At 55.1% G+C, this 16,683-nt stretch overlaps 3 protein-coding genes across 3 annotated transcripts; 2 read left to right on the top strand and 1 right to left on the bottom strand.

Annotated features, from left to right (window-relative positions):
- Positions 1–193: 193 nt before the first annotated feature.
- On the top strand, positions 194–7,223 carry MONBRDRAFT_31538 (uncharacterized protein; the record flags this gene model as incomplete). Its single annotated transcript, XM_001743923.1, has 30 exons — positions 194–428; positions 582–727; positions 839–908; positions 1,017–1,071; positions 1,183–1,265; positions 1,515–1,668; positions 1,819–1,969; positions 2,053–2,216; positions 2,357–2,445; positions 2,616–2,673; positions 2,811–2,942; positions 3,169–3,223; positions 3,320–3,419; positions 3,601–3,703; positions 3,804–3,927; positions 4,049–4,116; positions 4,210–4,361; positions 4,460–4,512; positions 4,616–4,749; positions 4,853–4,919; positions 5,026–5,099; positions 5,206–5,301; positions 5,392–5,442; positions 5,526–5,604; positions 5,742–6,028; positions 6,133–6,276; positions 6,366–6,596; positions 6,706–6,801; positions 6,893–6,952; positions 7,038–7,223. Exons 2-30 carry the CDS (start codon positions 628–630, stop codon positions 7,221–7,223), a joined length of 3,216 nt encoding a protein of 1,071 aa, XP_001743975.1. The 5' UTR covers positions 194–428; positions 582–627.
- A 231-nt stretch (positions 7,224–7,454) lies between these two features.
- Positions 7,455–8,965, top strand: MONBRDRAFT_23568 (uncharacterized protein; the record flags this gene model as incomplete). Its single annotated transcript, XM_001743922.1, has 8 exons — positions 7,455–7,618; positions 7,705–7,801; positions 7,826–7,885; positions 7,985–8,042; positions 8,123–8,228; positions 8,351–8,378; positions 8,459–8,509; positions 8,690–8,965. 8 exons carry the CDS (start codon positions 7,455–7,457, stop codon positions 8,963–8,965), a joined length of 840 nt encoding a protein of 279 aa, XP_001743974.1.
- A 379-nt stretch (positions 8,966–9,344) lies between these two features.
- MONBRDRAFT_15214 (uncharacterized protein) lies at positions 9,345–11,629 on the bottom strand (the record flags this gene model as incomplete). Its single annotated transcript, XM_001743675.1, has 5 exons — positions 9,345–9,535; positions 9,637–9,786; positions 9,891–9,939; positions 10,049–10,162; positions 10,298–11,629. 5 exons carry the CDS (start codon positions 11,627–11,629, stop codon positions 9,345–9,347), a joined length of 1,836 nt encoding a protein of 611 aa, XP_001743727.1.
- Positions 11,630–16,683: the final 5,054 nt, after the last annotated feature.

Below are 16,683 nucleotides of genomic sequence, written 5' to 3'. Positions count from 1 at the left end.
TTGCAAAAAGACAAAACACACACACACACACACACACACACACACACACACACACACACACACACACACACACACACACACACACACACACACACATAAAGGGGCGCTGTGCGATAGTGTGGATATTTACACATTATCGCTTACGCTGGTCATTCGCTTTCGTCAGGACGTTTTCCTTTTGAGGGTTTGAGCGACTGTGCTGTGCGGTGCGGTGCGGTGCTGTGCAGTGTGGTGCGGTGCTGTGTGGTGCGGTGCTGTGTGGTGCGGTGCTGTGTGGTGCTGTGCAGTGTGGTACCGTGTGGTACTGTGCGGTGCTGTGCTGTGCTGTGCTGTGTTGTGTGGTGCTATTCAGCTCATTTCACGGCAATCATATCATCATCATCATCATCATCATCATCATTGGACTGCACTGCACAACCAAGAACCAGGTGGGTGGTCGTGGCTTGATTGTTACCGCGATGCTCGCGGCTACGTACAGGGTGAATGCTACAACGCTGGGATTGCGATCCCTTATCGTGAAATATGAGGCTTATCCTGGCCACCTGCCTGTTTGCTCGCATCTTGGATTCGTCCTCTGGCAGGCAGAGGGCAGATTTGTTTGGCTGCTGGCCTGACACGTCCCGAGCCATGGCGTCGTCTAGTGTGTTCTGTCTGGCTGCGCTTCTCATCATGGGCGCCATGATGACGAGCGCAACCTTTGTGAGCGGCGGGCCGCGTACTAACAACGGTAAGCTTCGCAATGTACGGAGCGGGTGCACACTCTGTTCAGCAAGCCAGACTCACATGCGGCGACTGCCGCTCCCCGTGCCCCCACCTTTCGCCGGGCGGGCACCTGCAGTCGAGTACCAGTATCCGCTGTATCGAAGCTGGACCTCAGTCTACCCTGATGATCTTCTTGAGGCTCTCAAGTACGTCGAAATCACTTTGCGCTTGCTTGGTTTCCGGGGCGCACTGACTTTCCGGTTGTTTTTCTCATTGGGGCTGGGCCGTGGACTCGTTCTGCATCCACTTGATAGACGGGATGGGCTTTTGTTGGACCAGATGCCGAGTGATAACTTTAAGTTTGGCAAGGTTTGTCAACGTGCCCGCCAATCACAGTGTGGCATGGGATGGGAAGAAATCTGCTTGCGTGTTCGCCGTCAGACCTCACCCCGTTTCGCTGCCGTCAATTCTGTGGTCCAGCGAGGAACATGGTGGTACCCCTTGACTAGCAAGAGCACACATGCACCACGTTTTGCCGCCGAAGCCGCCGTGCACATTCTCAAGTAAGATCTTCAGCCAGCTTACTTCTATACCTCGTTGGACCTCGGCTGCAAAACGCGCATTTTACCTTTTCTCACACGACAATCTGCCACCTAGAGAGCTTGATTTTCCTGGCAATTCTTTTGCCGAACAGGGCATCATTGGTGCTGAATGGTGAGACTGCCCGTCTTCTGCTGATGTCCTTGTGTCAGACAACACGCGCCTGCCTACTTGATACTCGGCCTCTCACTTTTGAGTGTCTAATGTCTCAGGTGGTATCAGGTTCGCGAGAAAACGGATAATATTGGCTTTCACTACGATAAGGACGAAGCCACGGCCTCGGAAGAGATGCGGCTTGTGCTGCCTGCCATCTCAACCGTGTCTTACCTGACCAACATTGGAGCTCCCACTCTCATCTTTAACCAGGTATGTTCATGTCGATGTGGACGTGAAAGAGTACGGCGTCCGACACCGGGGTAAATGCCGGCAGAATGGCTGGCTTGAGTACCCACGGAGCGATCAAGCGCGCAAAACGAATCGACCTCACGTTGTATTATTTTTTTCTTATGACATTAGACATCCATCGACGGCAATGACGATGAACCGCGCGTTCCAGTACGCGGCGCGCTCGTCTATCCAGAGCGCAACAAGCACATTTTCTTCCAGGGCAACCTGATGCATGGTGTCGCCGGCACGCTTGGTGCTGAGCATGCAGCCAATGTTGCTGGTGCGATCTGCCACATGTGATACTCATGGAGCAGGCCACACGCCCTGATGCCGTTGCATCTGCCTGCACCCGTGTATTCGTAGCACAACTTCAAGACCAGAGTACCACCCGTGTCACATTCTTGGTCAACTGGTGGGCCTACCGCCCAGCCCCGCCCAACTGCATCGAACCGCCTGCCTCTGTGGTCAACAAGCTGGTGGAAAGTAGTGGAGGCCTCAAAACAAGCCAACCGCGCTCTGACACTCAAGTACGCCGCCCGTGCTGACACCCAGCCGTCGTCCTTGCAACCACCCAGGAGGTCACACGAGTGCGCTTGGTGGGCCTTTTAACCCTAACGTGTGGTCTCATTAACGTCTACAACTCTGCTTCAAACGGTACCTTGACTAGGAATCGGATTTTACAGCCCTCGAATGGGTGGCAGGGGATCATCAAAACGTGCAGATCGAGCTTCCCGGTGCTGAATTCATGCTTGTTCGGTCAGTAACAAAAGCCTTTTCTTCGTTGTTCCATTGTTGTTGTTGTTGCTGCTGCTTTGCTGCTGCTGCTGGCTGGCCAGCTAGCAAGTCGGTGGGCTGGCGCTACTCGTCTATTCCTTACCAGCAGCACGACGTTTGCCGGTCGTTTGTTCTGTCCTGGTCCTTGCCAGGTTGCCAAAGTCGATCCCATCCCCTGGCTCGTTTGAAATTAACTGGACAATGCCCGGGGTATGTGCTTGCAATGCTACACGCGAGGTTGCTACTTCGTTCGACTACCCACCCCCATCTTTCATCGGGACCAACTCACCCCCACCTTTGGGGCCTTTGTCGTTTCTTTGGTTGCCGCGATTGTCCGCATTGGTCAGCGCCAAATATTGGGTGGCATCACGCTCGATCTGAGCAATGAAGCCTCCAAGAGCCAGCTCTTTCGGGCTCAGCAGCCCAAGGTGCTGATTTTCTATGATCCCACGGCACCCCGTCAGCAGCCTGTGCCCGAGGTGTGTCTCTCCGATAGAGTTGAGAATGTTTTGCTTTGCCTTTTCTTTTTCTCTCGTCTTGTTGTCTTCTTTGCTTTTCACTTCTCTTCTTTTTTCGGGGAGTCGATGTTGTTTTTGCTGTTGAAAGAATTATCTTCACAGCATAAGGCTTTCCACCATTTTGCTACAGCAGAATGTTCAACTTATCTCATCCTGGTTCTTGCTTGTTCCTACGCTCTTCTTCAAGCTTCTCTTGGAGGGCATCCGACCTTTCGACGACAGCATCTTGCCGGTTGTAGCGGGTATGTGCCCAAGTCTATCCACTCGGTGCAAGCCCATGCGAGTTACCTCACAGACTGGCACTGGAATCCATCACTTGTGTCTTGCTCGTCTTCTAGACTACCGAAAAACGGGTGATGCCATGAAGTTCTTTGGGGTCCAGCGCAAAGATTTGCCCGTGCTGGTCATTCACGACACGGCACAGCAGCTCAAATTTGTGTACGACAAGACCGCTGATTTGTCCAGCCAAGCTGCATACCAATTTGTTGCCGATTACTTCCGCGGCCTGCTCAAACATGATGAGCTCTAAAGCGCCTGGGACCTGAAGGGGTAAAAATTTATATCACTTTTTTTAAAAAACCTGTTGATGCTGTCCATCCACCCTGGCTCTACTGCTTAGAGCCCGAAGTTTGCAGTATGCCTGCTTAAAGCAACAGCAGTGTGGTCGCATCCCAGCAGCCACCATCGATAAGATGAACACACCCATGTCGACAAAGCCGAGCGTCGGTGTCTTCCTACCAGAAATCTACAAAGAGCGAAAACAGTGAGATTCATAATCTTTCGTCTCCAGTTTTTTTCTATTTTTTTGACTTTCACTGACAGCGCCGTGAACAGCTGTTGCTCGCCTCTGGTGCCACCGTCGCGATGGAAGAAGTCGATCGGATCATCCTGCTCAACTTGAAGCATCTGGGCACGGAGATACCCGAGACCGTTCAAACCGTGTCGGGTGTGTTGGTGGAAAAACTTGCGCCCGCCCTTGCCATGCCAAGCATCGAGGTTATCACCGATGCCTCGGGATCAGCAGGTGTTCGACCATCTCACACGCATTGCCGCGCTTGGTACTGCAGACCTGGGCACGGATGTCTTTGTGGAGGGATGTGCCCGTTGCCTCAACGTCATTAACCAGAGTGATGAGGTCTGAGTGGCCTACTTCCTTGTGCATTTTTATTCGGCGGCTGGTCTCCCAACCCGACTCGACTCATCACACTTGCTGGGCTGGGCCGAGTAGATGCCTTTGAAATTGCCATCCACCATGGCTGCCCGCTTTCAGGTGGGCACCACGCTTGCCAAAGCTTGTCAGGCATTGGGCTATACCAGCTCCATTGGCTACAACACTTTCCTCTACGGCAACGAGAATGACTGCCGCAACATCCTCATGTGGTGAGTGCTCATGAGCTCGCTGTCGTCCCATCCCTCTGTGACGCCCCTTGAAGGCGTGTCATACCCATGGTGGTCACTCACCTTTGGCCCCGCTCAAGGCTGATTGAGCGACTTCCACAAGATGTCAGCGACGCTACCCAAGCCAGCGCAGGTCCGCCCCATCTCGCCGAATGTGCCTTACTTTCTGTAGGTTCGCGTTGCATTGCGACATGTCATGGGCTTACCTTTCTCTCCCCATCTGGTGTCATGTCCAGGCACAACTGGACTAGCTCGATTCCGGGCGGCCGTGGCAGCCGACGTCCGCCGACGCATCGAATTGCCCTTTCTACCCCACGCCATCTACCGTGATGGCGCCATCGCCCTCGATGCTAAAACGACGCTGCAGATGGTGTGTTCGCCTCCCTAGTCTCCCCTTGCCCATTCAGCATATTTCAGCGTGCTCCATGCGTAACCCCCACATTCACTGGCTCACCATACCTCTCAACTGCCAGAACCCTCGAGCACAACGACCTTTTCGCACCAATACTCTCGAGATTGCTGATAGCAATGGCAGCCAAGGTCGGTTTACGCAGCGGTGTCACTACGTCGTTTGATCTACTCCAGTCACTCAAGCCACGTTCAGCCATGCTCACTTGCTTTTCTTACTTGACCTGACTCGCTATAGAGCGCGTTGCGTACGAAACCGAACATATGCCACTCGTTACGGCTCAACCCATGCGATCGGCCAATCGCCTCACGGTGCGGTCTCTGCAGCTTGTAGCTCAAAAATAGCACAATTGTCGCATCACCTTTGACTAGCTCACCAAATTGTTTGGACTCGCGATTGGTGCATGCACATATGCAGTCTCTGCTGGCCAAGCATGCCGCACTGCAGGCCCGTCGTGCCGTTTGGCAGGAGGAGTGGTCTACCCTTGGCATGACTTCGGGCAAAACAGAACAGGTACTGCCTGCTCGTACCAAAGGATGTGAGGGGGCAGGGGCTCGGCTCTTGTACTCTCTTTATCCGTTCATCCTTTGTATGTTTGCCCAGCAATACCGCCACGACAAGCAGGACAGCATCCTGAAAAATATGCGCCAACAGGTACGTTTGCTGTTGTTACATTGAGTCGTTGTGCGATTGCACACCCTATTGACACCCATCTTGATGCTTACCTTGCCACACAGCTACAAAAGGGCATCGCAGCCGACATGACGGCCCATCGTCAGCGCCAAGACATTCGAACTTTTCTGGATGGTTTTGCTAGTAAGTGCAGAGCATCAGTTTAACATTGATAAGCTGACGGCGTGTGCGACATGCAACCAGACGTGGACTGTTTGCTTGGGTGAGCCTGCTTGGGCAACCTAGTCCTTATCTCCTATACGATGCATTGATTGTGGCAGACGTGCAGTTGGGCAAAAAGAGCCTGTTCCGCAAGCGCGAGGAGCTGCAGTTTCAATCCGAGGCCTCGGATGCTCCCAAGGCTGCCACTCAAGAGGAGTTGGAGCAGCAGCGCCAGGCTGAGTTGGAGGAGCTGGAGACTCGGCTGTCTGATTTGATGGCAACCATGCAGTCATTGCAGGGCGAATTGAGCACCTTTGACAAGGATGCGGTCAAGATGGACAGCAAGCTCGCCGAGCTCAAGGCTCTGGCTGAGGAGCTGGCGGCCAACAATGCCGTCCGCAAGCGCGTGTGTACATCGGCCCTTCTAGCCCGCTTTTCTTCTAAATTAACGTCATTTGTCGATGCCGCCATCGTCGAGACTCATGAGCGCGGGTGTTTTGGGCTGCACAGGTTTTGGATTTGCTGCCCAATGCGGACGAAAATATTGAGCGTCTCGGCCAAGCCATTGACGCTCTGGCGCGAAAGCTGATCGCCATTGGCGAAAAGTGGGAGCCACATCGCCGAGAGCTATTGCGCGAGTATCAACAGCTCAAGGTCGGTGGGCTCTTTTGGGTTCACAGTGATGCTTTCTTTGGGCCATCCAAACTCATGATTTCCGGCATGCAATGGTTGGGACCACGTAGTCGGCAGCCGCTGATCAGATGAGTGAGATCAAAGTTCAGATGGCCTATGTGCAGGAGATGCGCGAAACAACGCAAGGCATTCTTGCTGGGGCCAAAGCCAAGGAACAGCGCGTGGCAGAACTGCAAGCAGAGTACGAGAAGCGCAATAACGCCACACAACGCTCTTGGTACGTCGAGCGAATTCTCGAGATTATCAAGTCCATCAACAAACAATCGGCGGACATTGAAACGGTACGTTCCCGACTGAATCATGGAGCGGGTTCTCTTTTCTTTTTCTTTTTTTTTTTTTTTTTCTTTCAAGGAGAGAGAGAGACATTTGATCGACCAACGTGTGGTGTAGAGCATCTTGGATATTCGAGCCATGCAACGTGAGATCAATCAGATCTCAGACCGTCTGAGCCGACAATTTACCGTTGTCGATGAGATGGTCTTCAAGGTGAGTTCCCGCTTCATCACGCGAACAAGTCCCGTTGGGCATTTTGGGACACATGCTCGCGCATAACTCATCCTCGCCTCGTTTGCTGCAGGACGCCAAGAAAGACGCTGACATCAAGCGCGCTTATCAGTTGCTTGCCAGCCTACACACGGTACGAGCGGTTGCCCATCGCGCGCACCCCCTGACTTGCCCGTTTTCTTGACTGCTGTTACTTGTGTTGGACGTTGGCGATGTAGGGTTGCGAGGACCTGATTCAATGCGTGGAAAACATTGGCTCACTGGAGAAAGAATGCCGCGAGCTGGACAATGCCGTCCATGTGGAGCAGGCCAAAAACTTGGAGGCCAACTTACTGCGCATCGAGCAGGATAGCAACGTGCTCAAGAATGAGACCGCTGATCTGGCCAAGCAACTCAAGGCTTAGACATGTTGAACCTATCCTGTGAAAGTAAATCTCCTTCCTCTTGCCTACAGGGGCACCATCCCATCCCACACACCCCTCTCACCTTCACAAGAACGGGTTTGCTCGAGACAACAATGCTTTTGGTTGTCTGATGTACAGCACATGCATGTCAATTTGAACAGTCTTGACAAAATTTGAGAAACAGTTTTCTTTGTCTCTCTCTCTCTCTCTAAAAAAAAAAGACACGGAAAAATGGCGGCGCGAAAGCCACGGCTGCGACGGCAGCAAAACTCGTATGAAGAGGAACAGCGTCGATTGCGGGCCTCGTTTACTATCGAAGGTCACCGACGTGCACCCTCTTTGGGGACTGCCGGGGCTCAAGACACCATCTTTCACAGCATGGATCGGCCGACCGGGTATGTGAGCCACAGCGATTCGACATTGCTTGCTCCACCGCGCCCGCTTGCCTCGGTGTCATCTTGATCGCCGGCTCTTTCCATAGCCGTGCAAGTCACCAGTACAGCAGCAATCGAAGCTTAGCTTCCAGTGAATACTTTGGTTGGTCGCCCACCGTCTCCTGCTATCATCTATCATGGTCGGTGTGTGTGTCGTGATCCTCACAGTCCTGTGTAGGCAACGAGCATCATGTGCCTACCGTCACTGCGGCGTTGGAGGGCAACGACGTAAGCAACCCTGGCCAGCTATTCTTCCTCCGTCATTGACAACCTAATGAGTAGCAAGCTGGTATCAAGCTCAAATCGGTTTCATTGCCCTTTGAACAGATTTCTCGGCTGCAAGATGTGCGGGAGGAGATTGAACGGGGCAATCTTTCAGCTTTTGGTCCGTGGACTCGACCTTTGTCATCCAATGCAGACTTCATCGTGAGCAGCAATGACCTTTCCCTATGCCTCTCGTGCTAGGTCCTCAAACTGACGAGGTTTTTCGACGCTTGGATAATCTGCGGCAGCAACAGCAAGCGCTGTCGCTGAAGCTGCAGGAGTTTGACATGCAGCTTACTGAGCGACTGTAAGTTGCGTTTTCAGCTCAGTGTTGATCCTGGCGCCCGTGCACACACACACGTGCACACCGCACATATGGTCGCGCCCTGCCACACTTACTCGCCCCCCTGGTGACAACCTGATGTGCAGTGAGGAGGACGATGGCAGCGTTGATGAGGTCCGAGCCCAGAGTCTTTCGTTTTTATCGTTGTGTTTCTCCGCTCATACCGACCTGCCTGGGCTTGGTGGATGTTACAGGGACGACAAACTTTCGAGTCTTTTGAGCACCGTGCAGGCCCCAGCGGAGATGTACGTTCAATGATTCCCCTACCCCGATGAAACAAATCTCTTCTCGGCTTCTATGACTTGCCCAACTCTCGTCTGCCCAACTCTCGTTTCGCTACTCTTCTCGGCGTCACTGAGACGCCACCACCCAACCACTAACCTCATTGTTCTTGTCGAATATCGCTTGCACCTGACCTTGGGCAGGAGTTGATGGGTGACCTACACAAACTGGCTAGCAGTTTGCGGGACTTTGGACAGTTTACCGTCACAACAGCTCCATCACATCGACCTTCAATCGACATGACCCGACCATCTGACGAGCTGAACAATGACCGTGCATCTCCACGAATGCTGCGGCGCGGTGCATCTCAACCAAGCATTGGTGAGATCGGTCGCAGCCAACCACTACAGCACCAATTTCTACGCGAAGACGAAACCCATGTCAGCATGCCCGATATGCACAGCGACATCTCCCCATGAGCATCATCGCCGCCGGCTTGGCCAGTAGAGGCTTGAAGGTCTTTGAGGACTCGGCTTTGCCATTGTAATAGCAAACGCCTAGACTCCCAATCAGCTGCTGTGCAGCCCTTTTGGCCCTTTGTTCATGCCCCCAATCAACATTTTCTGGACCCTGCTTCTTCTTTAGTGTTAGTTGTTTACATCCATTCCAGGCAGGTTGTCGCCGATGGGCATGGGCTGCTATTCCGGGGCATACAACGAGGCACATAGTCTAAGCGTCTTATCCCAGTGTATTCTTTGCACGGTCGCGCGTCTTTCCATCCAGAACAAACTCGAAAAGGGGTGATCAATTTCAACTTGTCAAAAGAAGAGGACCGCAGACACGCTTGCACAGGGCACACTACGACAAGTCAAATGAGCCTTGACCCTCAAACATGGCAAACCGCAAGCGGTCGCGCATGACCTCCAGACCGCTGTACGGCGGCAATTTGAGATAGTTTTGGCAAGTCATGACAGACGGCAAGACGGCATCGGCAGCACCCTCAGGGTCCTTGCGCACCACAGTCAACGGCGGTTGCAAGCTGGCAAATCCTGGACAAAGTCAGATGTCAAAATGACACGCAATAGCAAATGAGTGTTGGAGGGAGGGATTAGGGCCCGTCGAACAAAAGGACGGCGGGTCAGGCACGTACCTCCGACCGGAAGATTGGGGCTGCCAGTCAGAAATTGTACAAAAGCCCGACGTTCCTCCTGGCCAAAACTGGCCAAGATTTCGAGAAGCTGTGCGACCTGAGGTGAGTCCATGGTGTAGCCGTAATTTGTCTTGAGGGCCGCACGCAAGTCTAAAAATGAACAACCCCGATAACAGAAGACGCGACAAATGCATCCATGAGTCGACTAGTCAGTGCCGCCCAGACTCTGCCTGCTACTGACAGCGTGCACTCACCCTCGATGCCCCAGGGCAGGTTATTGTGGCCACCGATGAGCTCCGCCACCTGCAAGACAGACCAGAGGGACAAGGGGTTGCCATGAGTTGGGTTGAAATCACCCTCACACCCACGAGACAGGAGCAGCCTTGGCAAGAAGTCGCGGCTGAGCACACACCTCGCTGGCATTAAAAATGGCGAGGTGTTCGCGGGGCACAACACGATCAAAACCACGTAAGAACGCTTGCATTTGCTTTTGCACGCCGCGGCGCAGACTCCAGTCCAAGACGAGCTATACACCGGCATCATACGGACGGAAGTGAATGTCCCCACAACGGCGAAAGGGTCAGTGCAACCAATAGCAAGCCTTGACTATAAGGGTCTGGGCTGCTGCACTTGATGCAAGCATACAATCCCCCCTACATACTTTAACATATTCAGCCAAGTTCTCCAACGTCACATCCATAGAAGCACCACCCGACTTGAGCTCAACATCATAACCAGGAAGCACAAATGTCAATCCAAGGTCCTCAATAGCCGCGCCCTGAAAGTTGAGTGCCTGGGCGGCTTGGGCCAAGCCTTTTGCATCGCCAGCATGTGTGCGCTGAGCTTCCGCCCAGCGGTCTGCCAAAATAGACATTTGCTCCAGGCTGTGGTGGAGAGATTCATCCAGCAAGCGAAGGTCGGCTAGAGTTCCCGGGGTGGGGCCGGGGAGAAGCCATCGAAACCAGAGCGGATTCAAGGGCAGGTCCACAACGCGCTCATCTTGCACGGCCTTGGCCACGAGAAGGCCCATTGTTTCGAAAAGCACCAGCGTGCGACGATTCGGTTTGAAAGTGGGGCGGGGATACAGGCCGGTCGTTGGATGGACATACTCTGCACCTTCCCCGGCCTCGCCTCGCCACAGGGCCAGATCCGCACGTTGCAGTTCTCGTGAAGCAAGCGCATAAAACTCGAGTGTGGGCCCCAGACCGGTTCCCACCTCGTCGGTAAACTGAACCTCAAGAACAGTCCGCAATTCGCCAAATTTGAAAAGCACCTGGTGAGCAGCCTCCAAGATGCCGTCGCGAGGAACGCTGACCTTGGTGCGGGTGAGTCGAAACTCGCTGCCACCAGCACCGTTGTTGGCGCTAGCGCTGGCATTGCTGCCCTGCATCTCAGTTCGGTAAAATTGCATGGCACGCGCGGCACCAAAGGCTGTGTAACGGAAGTAGCGCATGCGTTGGGCAAAGGGGACCAGACACGGGCACAGCTGTACCAAGGCAGTGCACCAGGCCTGAAAGCTCGCCTTGCTGATGGCAGAAAAGTTGGACACCTCGCGCAATAGCTTGGTGGACAACATGTGGTTGACAAATGCCGAATCATTTAGCACCTCCGCCCCTGCGCATGAGGTCGGCAGATTGTCCAGCAGATGCGAGCGATTGACGTTGAGGATGTAGAGCAGGCGCAGCAGCTGGATTGCCGATCCGGCCGGGTCCTCAACCACCGTCTCGAGGTGAGGGATGGGAGGAAGGGACAGCTCTGCCAAACGCGCCTGAGACACACGCTCGCCAAAGCCCGCAGCGCTCGCCGGCGATACAGTGCCTTGGCCATGCGGGCCTTTGCGTTGGTTGCGAGCAGGGCGATATTCGATTGTATAAGCGTTGCCATGCGCGCCCCGGATGCGGGCACGCAAAAGCTGCGCCAAATTTGGAGGGGCCTGCTGCGCTTCTTCAGCCGTGCTGTCCAGAGCACTATCATCCTGGGACTGTGCATACATGTGAACCGCTTGGTAGATGGACACGTGCGGTGGCAACACATGGCCATTAAACAACAGTTCAAGGTGCCCGGCGGCTCGGGCGGCAGAGCGAACACGCTTCTCCCACCACGGTCGCTCGCTGGCTGCAGGCTGGAGCTCAACCTTGTAGGCATGTCGATGATGGCGCCGACCTGCATATCATTTCGCATCAAAGCATACACGCATGGAAAGTGGGTGAGAATTTCGTGCAGAGGGCGCCGTTTAGGCTTGATGAGGATAATGCGTCCTGACACTCACGTGCACTGTTGTTATCACCCTCTCCTGCACTCTCGCCCTCCTCGTCCTCGTCCTCGTCCTCGTCCTCGTCTTCGAAATCATCAACATCCTCCTCGTCCTCATCAACCTCGCAATCCGGGTCCGCTTCACCCATCTCGTCATCGACGTGGTCGCCCGGGCGCTCTTCGCCATCCATGGCGCTGGCTCGGCGTGGCTCGCTTGAGACTGCAGCAGAACGTGCCGCGTGCTGGGATGATGCCAGCGACGCTGGCGCAGAGATTTGGCGACTGCGACTGTTAGTGCTGCTGCGACGGCGTTGTGAGAGCTCCTCTTTACGCGCGGCTCGTGACTTGCGCACGCGTGGCCATAGGAAGTCCTCAATGGCCTGCAATCAAGGCGCAGGGAAAAAAAGGTATCAAATGAGATGAAGTGGATATAACAAAAAAGGAAGGGGAGGGGTATTAAAAGTGGGGCACGAGCGGAACAGAAGCGGTCAAATGTACGGAATTTCCCGCCTTGCAAGCGGAGAAACAAACAAGGGCACACACACACACACACACGCACGCACGCACACACACACACACACACACACACACGCACGCACGCACACACACACACACACACACACACACACACACACACACACACACACACACACACACCACACACATGCACACAAGTACCTGAATGGGAGTCATGGGCTCGATCATGACCAATGCTGGTGGAAACTCCTTGAGCTCGTCCGAATCATCTGCTCGCCGCAGATTGAGACGCAATGTGCCCTCCAGCATGTCGTCAACGGAGCCGCCCTCCTGATTGTCGCTTGCCTTGAAGCTCTCAAGAATGCGGATGGCAACGTGCAAAACCTGAAGCAATTTTTTGAGCACTTCAGGGTGGTCGCGTTGATAGAACACGGTCACAAATGCCAAAAGCGGCACGTCGGATTGTGTGGTTCCTGCAGGCTTGGTTAGAGCCCTACACAATTGTGCAAAGTTTAGTCAAAGTTCACAAAATGGACAGGAAAGGCCGGAAGAAAGTGCAAAAAAAAAAAAAAAAAAAAAAAAAAAACTTACTTGACCAATGCATCGCAAAGACCAGAATCGTAAAGCTCAAAGGCGGTCACACCATCATCATCCTGCAAAAATGACGCCAAGCGTCCAAAAGCCTTGCTATACTCGACGTGTGTTTGGGCCACAAGAATAGACTCGCGCAGAGTAGCACAGCGACTACGCAATAGCATGAACCATCGCATGAGTACCGACATGCGCTCAGGATTTTGGGCCAAAGCACACAACTACACACATGACTGTGCGAGAGCGCATGAAGGAGAAAAAGGCAGGCGAGCCCACGTACGATCGCAGCGTCGCTGGGCCAGCCGGTAAAGCGGCACTAAAATAATCAGCGCGGAGTTCTTGGGCCTCCTTTTGCAAGGCAGCAAAAGCATCAAACATAGGGGGTGGCGCCTCGGGTGCAGGCCCAGAAGCTGTGTCATCCGGTTCATTCGCGCCCGCCAACTGCGAGGAGCGGCGGCGGCGGTGAGCGCGACGCAAGGGGCCGGATTGTCCCTCTTCATGCTCTCGACTCTGGCTTGCAGTGGTGCTCGTGGCGGCAGTCGAGGTTTCTGCGGGACTAGGGGCCGGCGGCACTTGCTCTGCAATGCGACCAAGAGCTCGCACCACGCCCTTGCGCATAAAATGTACGACGAAGACATCGGGCAGCTTCTGCATGAGAATCCGCACGCACTCAGTCGCACCGAGCTTCACTCCAACGTTGGCATCATTCAACATCTCAGCCAAGTGGTTCGACATTTGCACTTCGGCCAAGAGGCGATGCAAAAGATCATTTGAGCAGATTTGCAGGACCTTGATGAGGACAGAGATGAAGACCAAGCGCAGCTTTTGACGCGACGACGACTGGTAGATGTCAAAAAGAATGCCCGTGGTTAGGTCCATGATCTGCTCCACGGCCGAGCCGTTGGCGGCATAGAAACTTGCCAGCTGGGACGTTTCCGCATTGGGCGTAGAATCGGCTTGAGACGCCGAGGCAGTGTGACGCCGACGGACGCGGCGCCGGCTATGCGACTCCATGTCCAATTGCACGAGATCCGAAAAGCGAATCATGTAATGCCGACCCTGCACCTGGACTTGAGCGGCGTTGCTGTGAGCGCGAAAGGCAGCTTCGATGGTGCGCGAGACAGCGGGGCTATACGTGCGCCATCCACCGCGGTCTTGCCACTGCCAATATGCCGCATTGCCACCTAAGCTATGCTGCTCACAGTAACGCGCAAAGTGGCTTTCCGAGCGAACGGCGGGGAGGAGCGAGCTAAAAATCTCCAACACATCCACGAGCTGTGTTCGAGTGAGGTTGAAGGTCACAGAAGCCGATGCTGTCGCAGTGGCCTGGGCTTCATCTAGCACGGAAGCGTCCAGGATGCTCTCGTTGGCGGCAGCGCCGTCGGCTTGCAGTGTACTTCCCGAACCCACGGTGATGGCTCGTGCCTGATGCAGGAATTGTCCGAGCAGCTCGAGGGCACCCGCATTGAGGAGGGCCAAGGCCACCTCGGGCCCATAGTGGGTGAGAATGGCGCAGGTGTGAATGAGATTCGACTGCACAGAGGCTGAGAGCACCTGTCGGTGGTTGCAGAGCAAATCCAGGGCTCGGCGAGCAAAACCATGCTCGTCAAGCTTCACCAAGACGTCGTGACTCCCGCACAAAGCCTCGGCCATGTTGGCAAAGGTGAGCGCCACGTTCTCGAGAACGCCCGGGTTGGTGTGGGCCTCCAGCAACTGGGTGAGGTTGGGAATAACGTCACGGACTAGGTCGTACTTTTGCGGCACCAGCTGCTGGGCCATGCGTGCCGCCGCCGCCGTGGCGTCCCTCTGAGTCATGGTGGGGAAAAAGTCCAGAAAGGTCAGTACGGCAGCCATGCCACCAGCATCAAGCACGCCCCCGGCCGATGTTGCCGTTAGTTTGTACAGGCACGTCAGGGCGGCCTCAGCCACGTCAATAAACTCAATCGTCAAAAGTTTGCCACATAGCGCGGGAGCAGCAGCCACGACGATTCCTGCCGTTTGGGGGAGAGCCTCAAGCATGTTGGTTAAGCACCGACAAGCCAGCACGGCCAGTTGTGGGTCGGTTTCCACCTCGATGATGTGGCGCAAGGCCGGGGTAATGGAGCGGAAAGGGAAGCTGCCCAAGCTCTCCTCATTTCCCATGAGCAACGTTTGGGAGAGATCCTCAAGAGTTGACTGGCGCACCATGGCATCAGGCGACTCGAGGCCGCGGGTATAACGGTCATGAGGAGATCGACCGAGGTTCCGTGCACCAAATGGCATGCCGCCGCTTGCGTTGGCAAACTGCTGCAGCAGGGCGCTGAGGCGGTCGCTGGGTGGAGCACGCGCACCACGTGGACCTCGCGCCATCATGCGCGCGAAGCGGGCAGCGGGATCGCTCAAGGCACTTTCTTCCCCATGGTCGTCGTCACCCTCCTCCCCTACATCGTGCTCCGCGTCATCGTCGCCGTCGCCGTGCTCATCGTCATCAAGACCAAAGGCATGTCGGTAAAACAGCTCATCTTCCAGGCCTGCCTCCTCATCTTCGTCGTCATCATCAGCAAGGGTTGCAGGGTCACGCGAGGATGGGAAGGAGTTGCGTGGGGGTTGAGAGCGACGAGCTGCGCCTCGGCGGTGTGACCCTCCTTCTTGCCTGCGACTTGTATCTTCTTTTATCGACATGGATGTGATGGGGGCAGAAGGATAAGCTAAGGCCACACACGCTGTTCCAGCTAAGGACATGGAAAGGGGAGGTCAACAAGCAAATGCATACCGCGGTGGGCCGTGGCCATGGCCAAGAGTTGTGCAATGTCAGACAGTCTTGATTCATCCATGGTGTCACGTGGGACAGGACTTGGAATTGGGCTGGGTAGCTGGGAGCGACGGGAGATTCGTCGAGCCTTGGAGCTGCGACTTGCGCTCGTGCTGGATCTGGCGGAGGAGTTTCGGTGGTGAGGTGAGGTGGGGCCACTTGCCGTCGATTGGCCACGAGCTTGCCGACCTAGATGGCGCGGGCTGCGTGGAGGGGGTGCCCCCGAACCAAGACGCAGGATGAGAGCAATACGGCGCGGGGGTGAGATGTTTTATATTCCTCCCGAAAGCCGCCGTCAAAGCGTGGGCATGACGTACGCTCCGTGAGGAAGTGTCGCGTTGGTTGTGCGCGTAGGCGCTGTGGAGGTTGCTCGAGAGGCAGCACTCTGCGCGGCAGCGATGGCAGCGCTTGCGCCAGCGCCGGGCGCTGGCGCCGGCAGAGCCGATTCGCGCTGCGATGCCTTGCTAGCTCGCTCGGCGCGCCTTTGAAGAAAACAGGGTTGAGACCAGTTGAGTTTGAGATTGATTGCAACTATCAATGTGCGCGGAAGCGAGCTCGACACACCGTGTGGAAGTGCGGGTGCTCTTGGCACGTTTGCTCGTGGGTGCGGGGGTGAGGGGAGATTCGCTTTGAGATGAGTCCTGCTGCTGGCCAGGCTGAGTTCGCTTGGCCTGCGCTGCCTGGCGTTCACTTTGGGCTCCTCGCCGCCTATATTCCCCAGGCATTCAGAAGAGTCATGGTGGGGCCAATGCGGACCACGAGCTGGCAAAGTCTACGGGCCCGACTCCGAGGTCGGCAAAAAGGGCGCAGCTTACCTGGATCCGGAAGCGCTGTGATCAGCGTTGTCCATGCGAGTCTGTCTAGCGCAGGAAGGCGCGCAGGAAGAAGTGGTGGTGTGGGCACTCAAGCCTGGTCTTGTATCCGCATGCAACGAC

The sequence above is a fragment of the Monosiga brevicollis genome, genomic scaffold (assembly GCF_000002865.3).
Source record: "Monosiga brevicollis MX1 MONBRscaffold_4 genomic scaffold, whole genome shotgun sequence".
NCBI lineage: Eukaryota > Choanoflagellata > Craspedida > Salpingoecidae > Monosiga > Monosiga brevicollis.
Note: the sequence above shows the minus strand (reverse complement) of the source record. Positions and strands in the feature narration are given on the sequence as shown.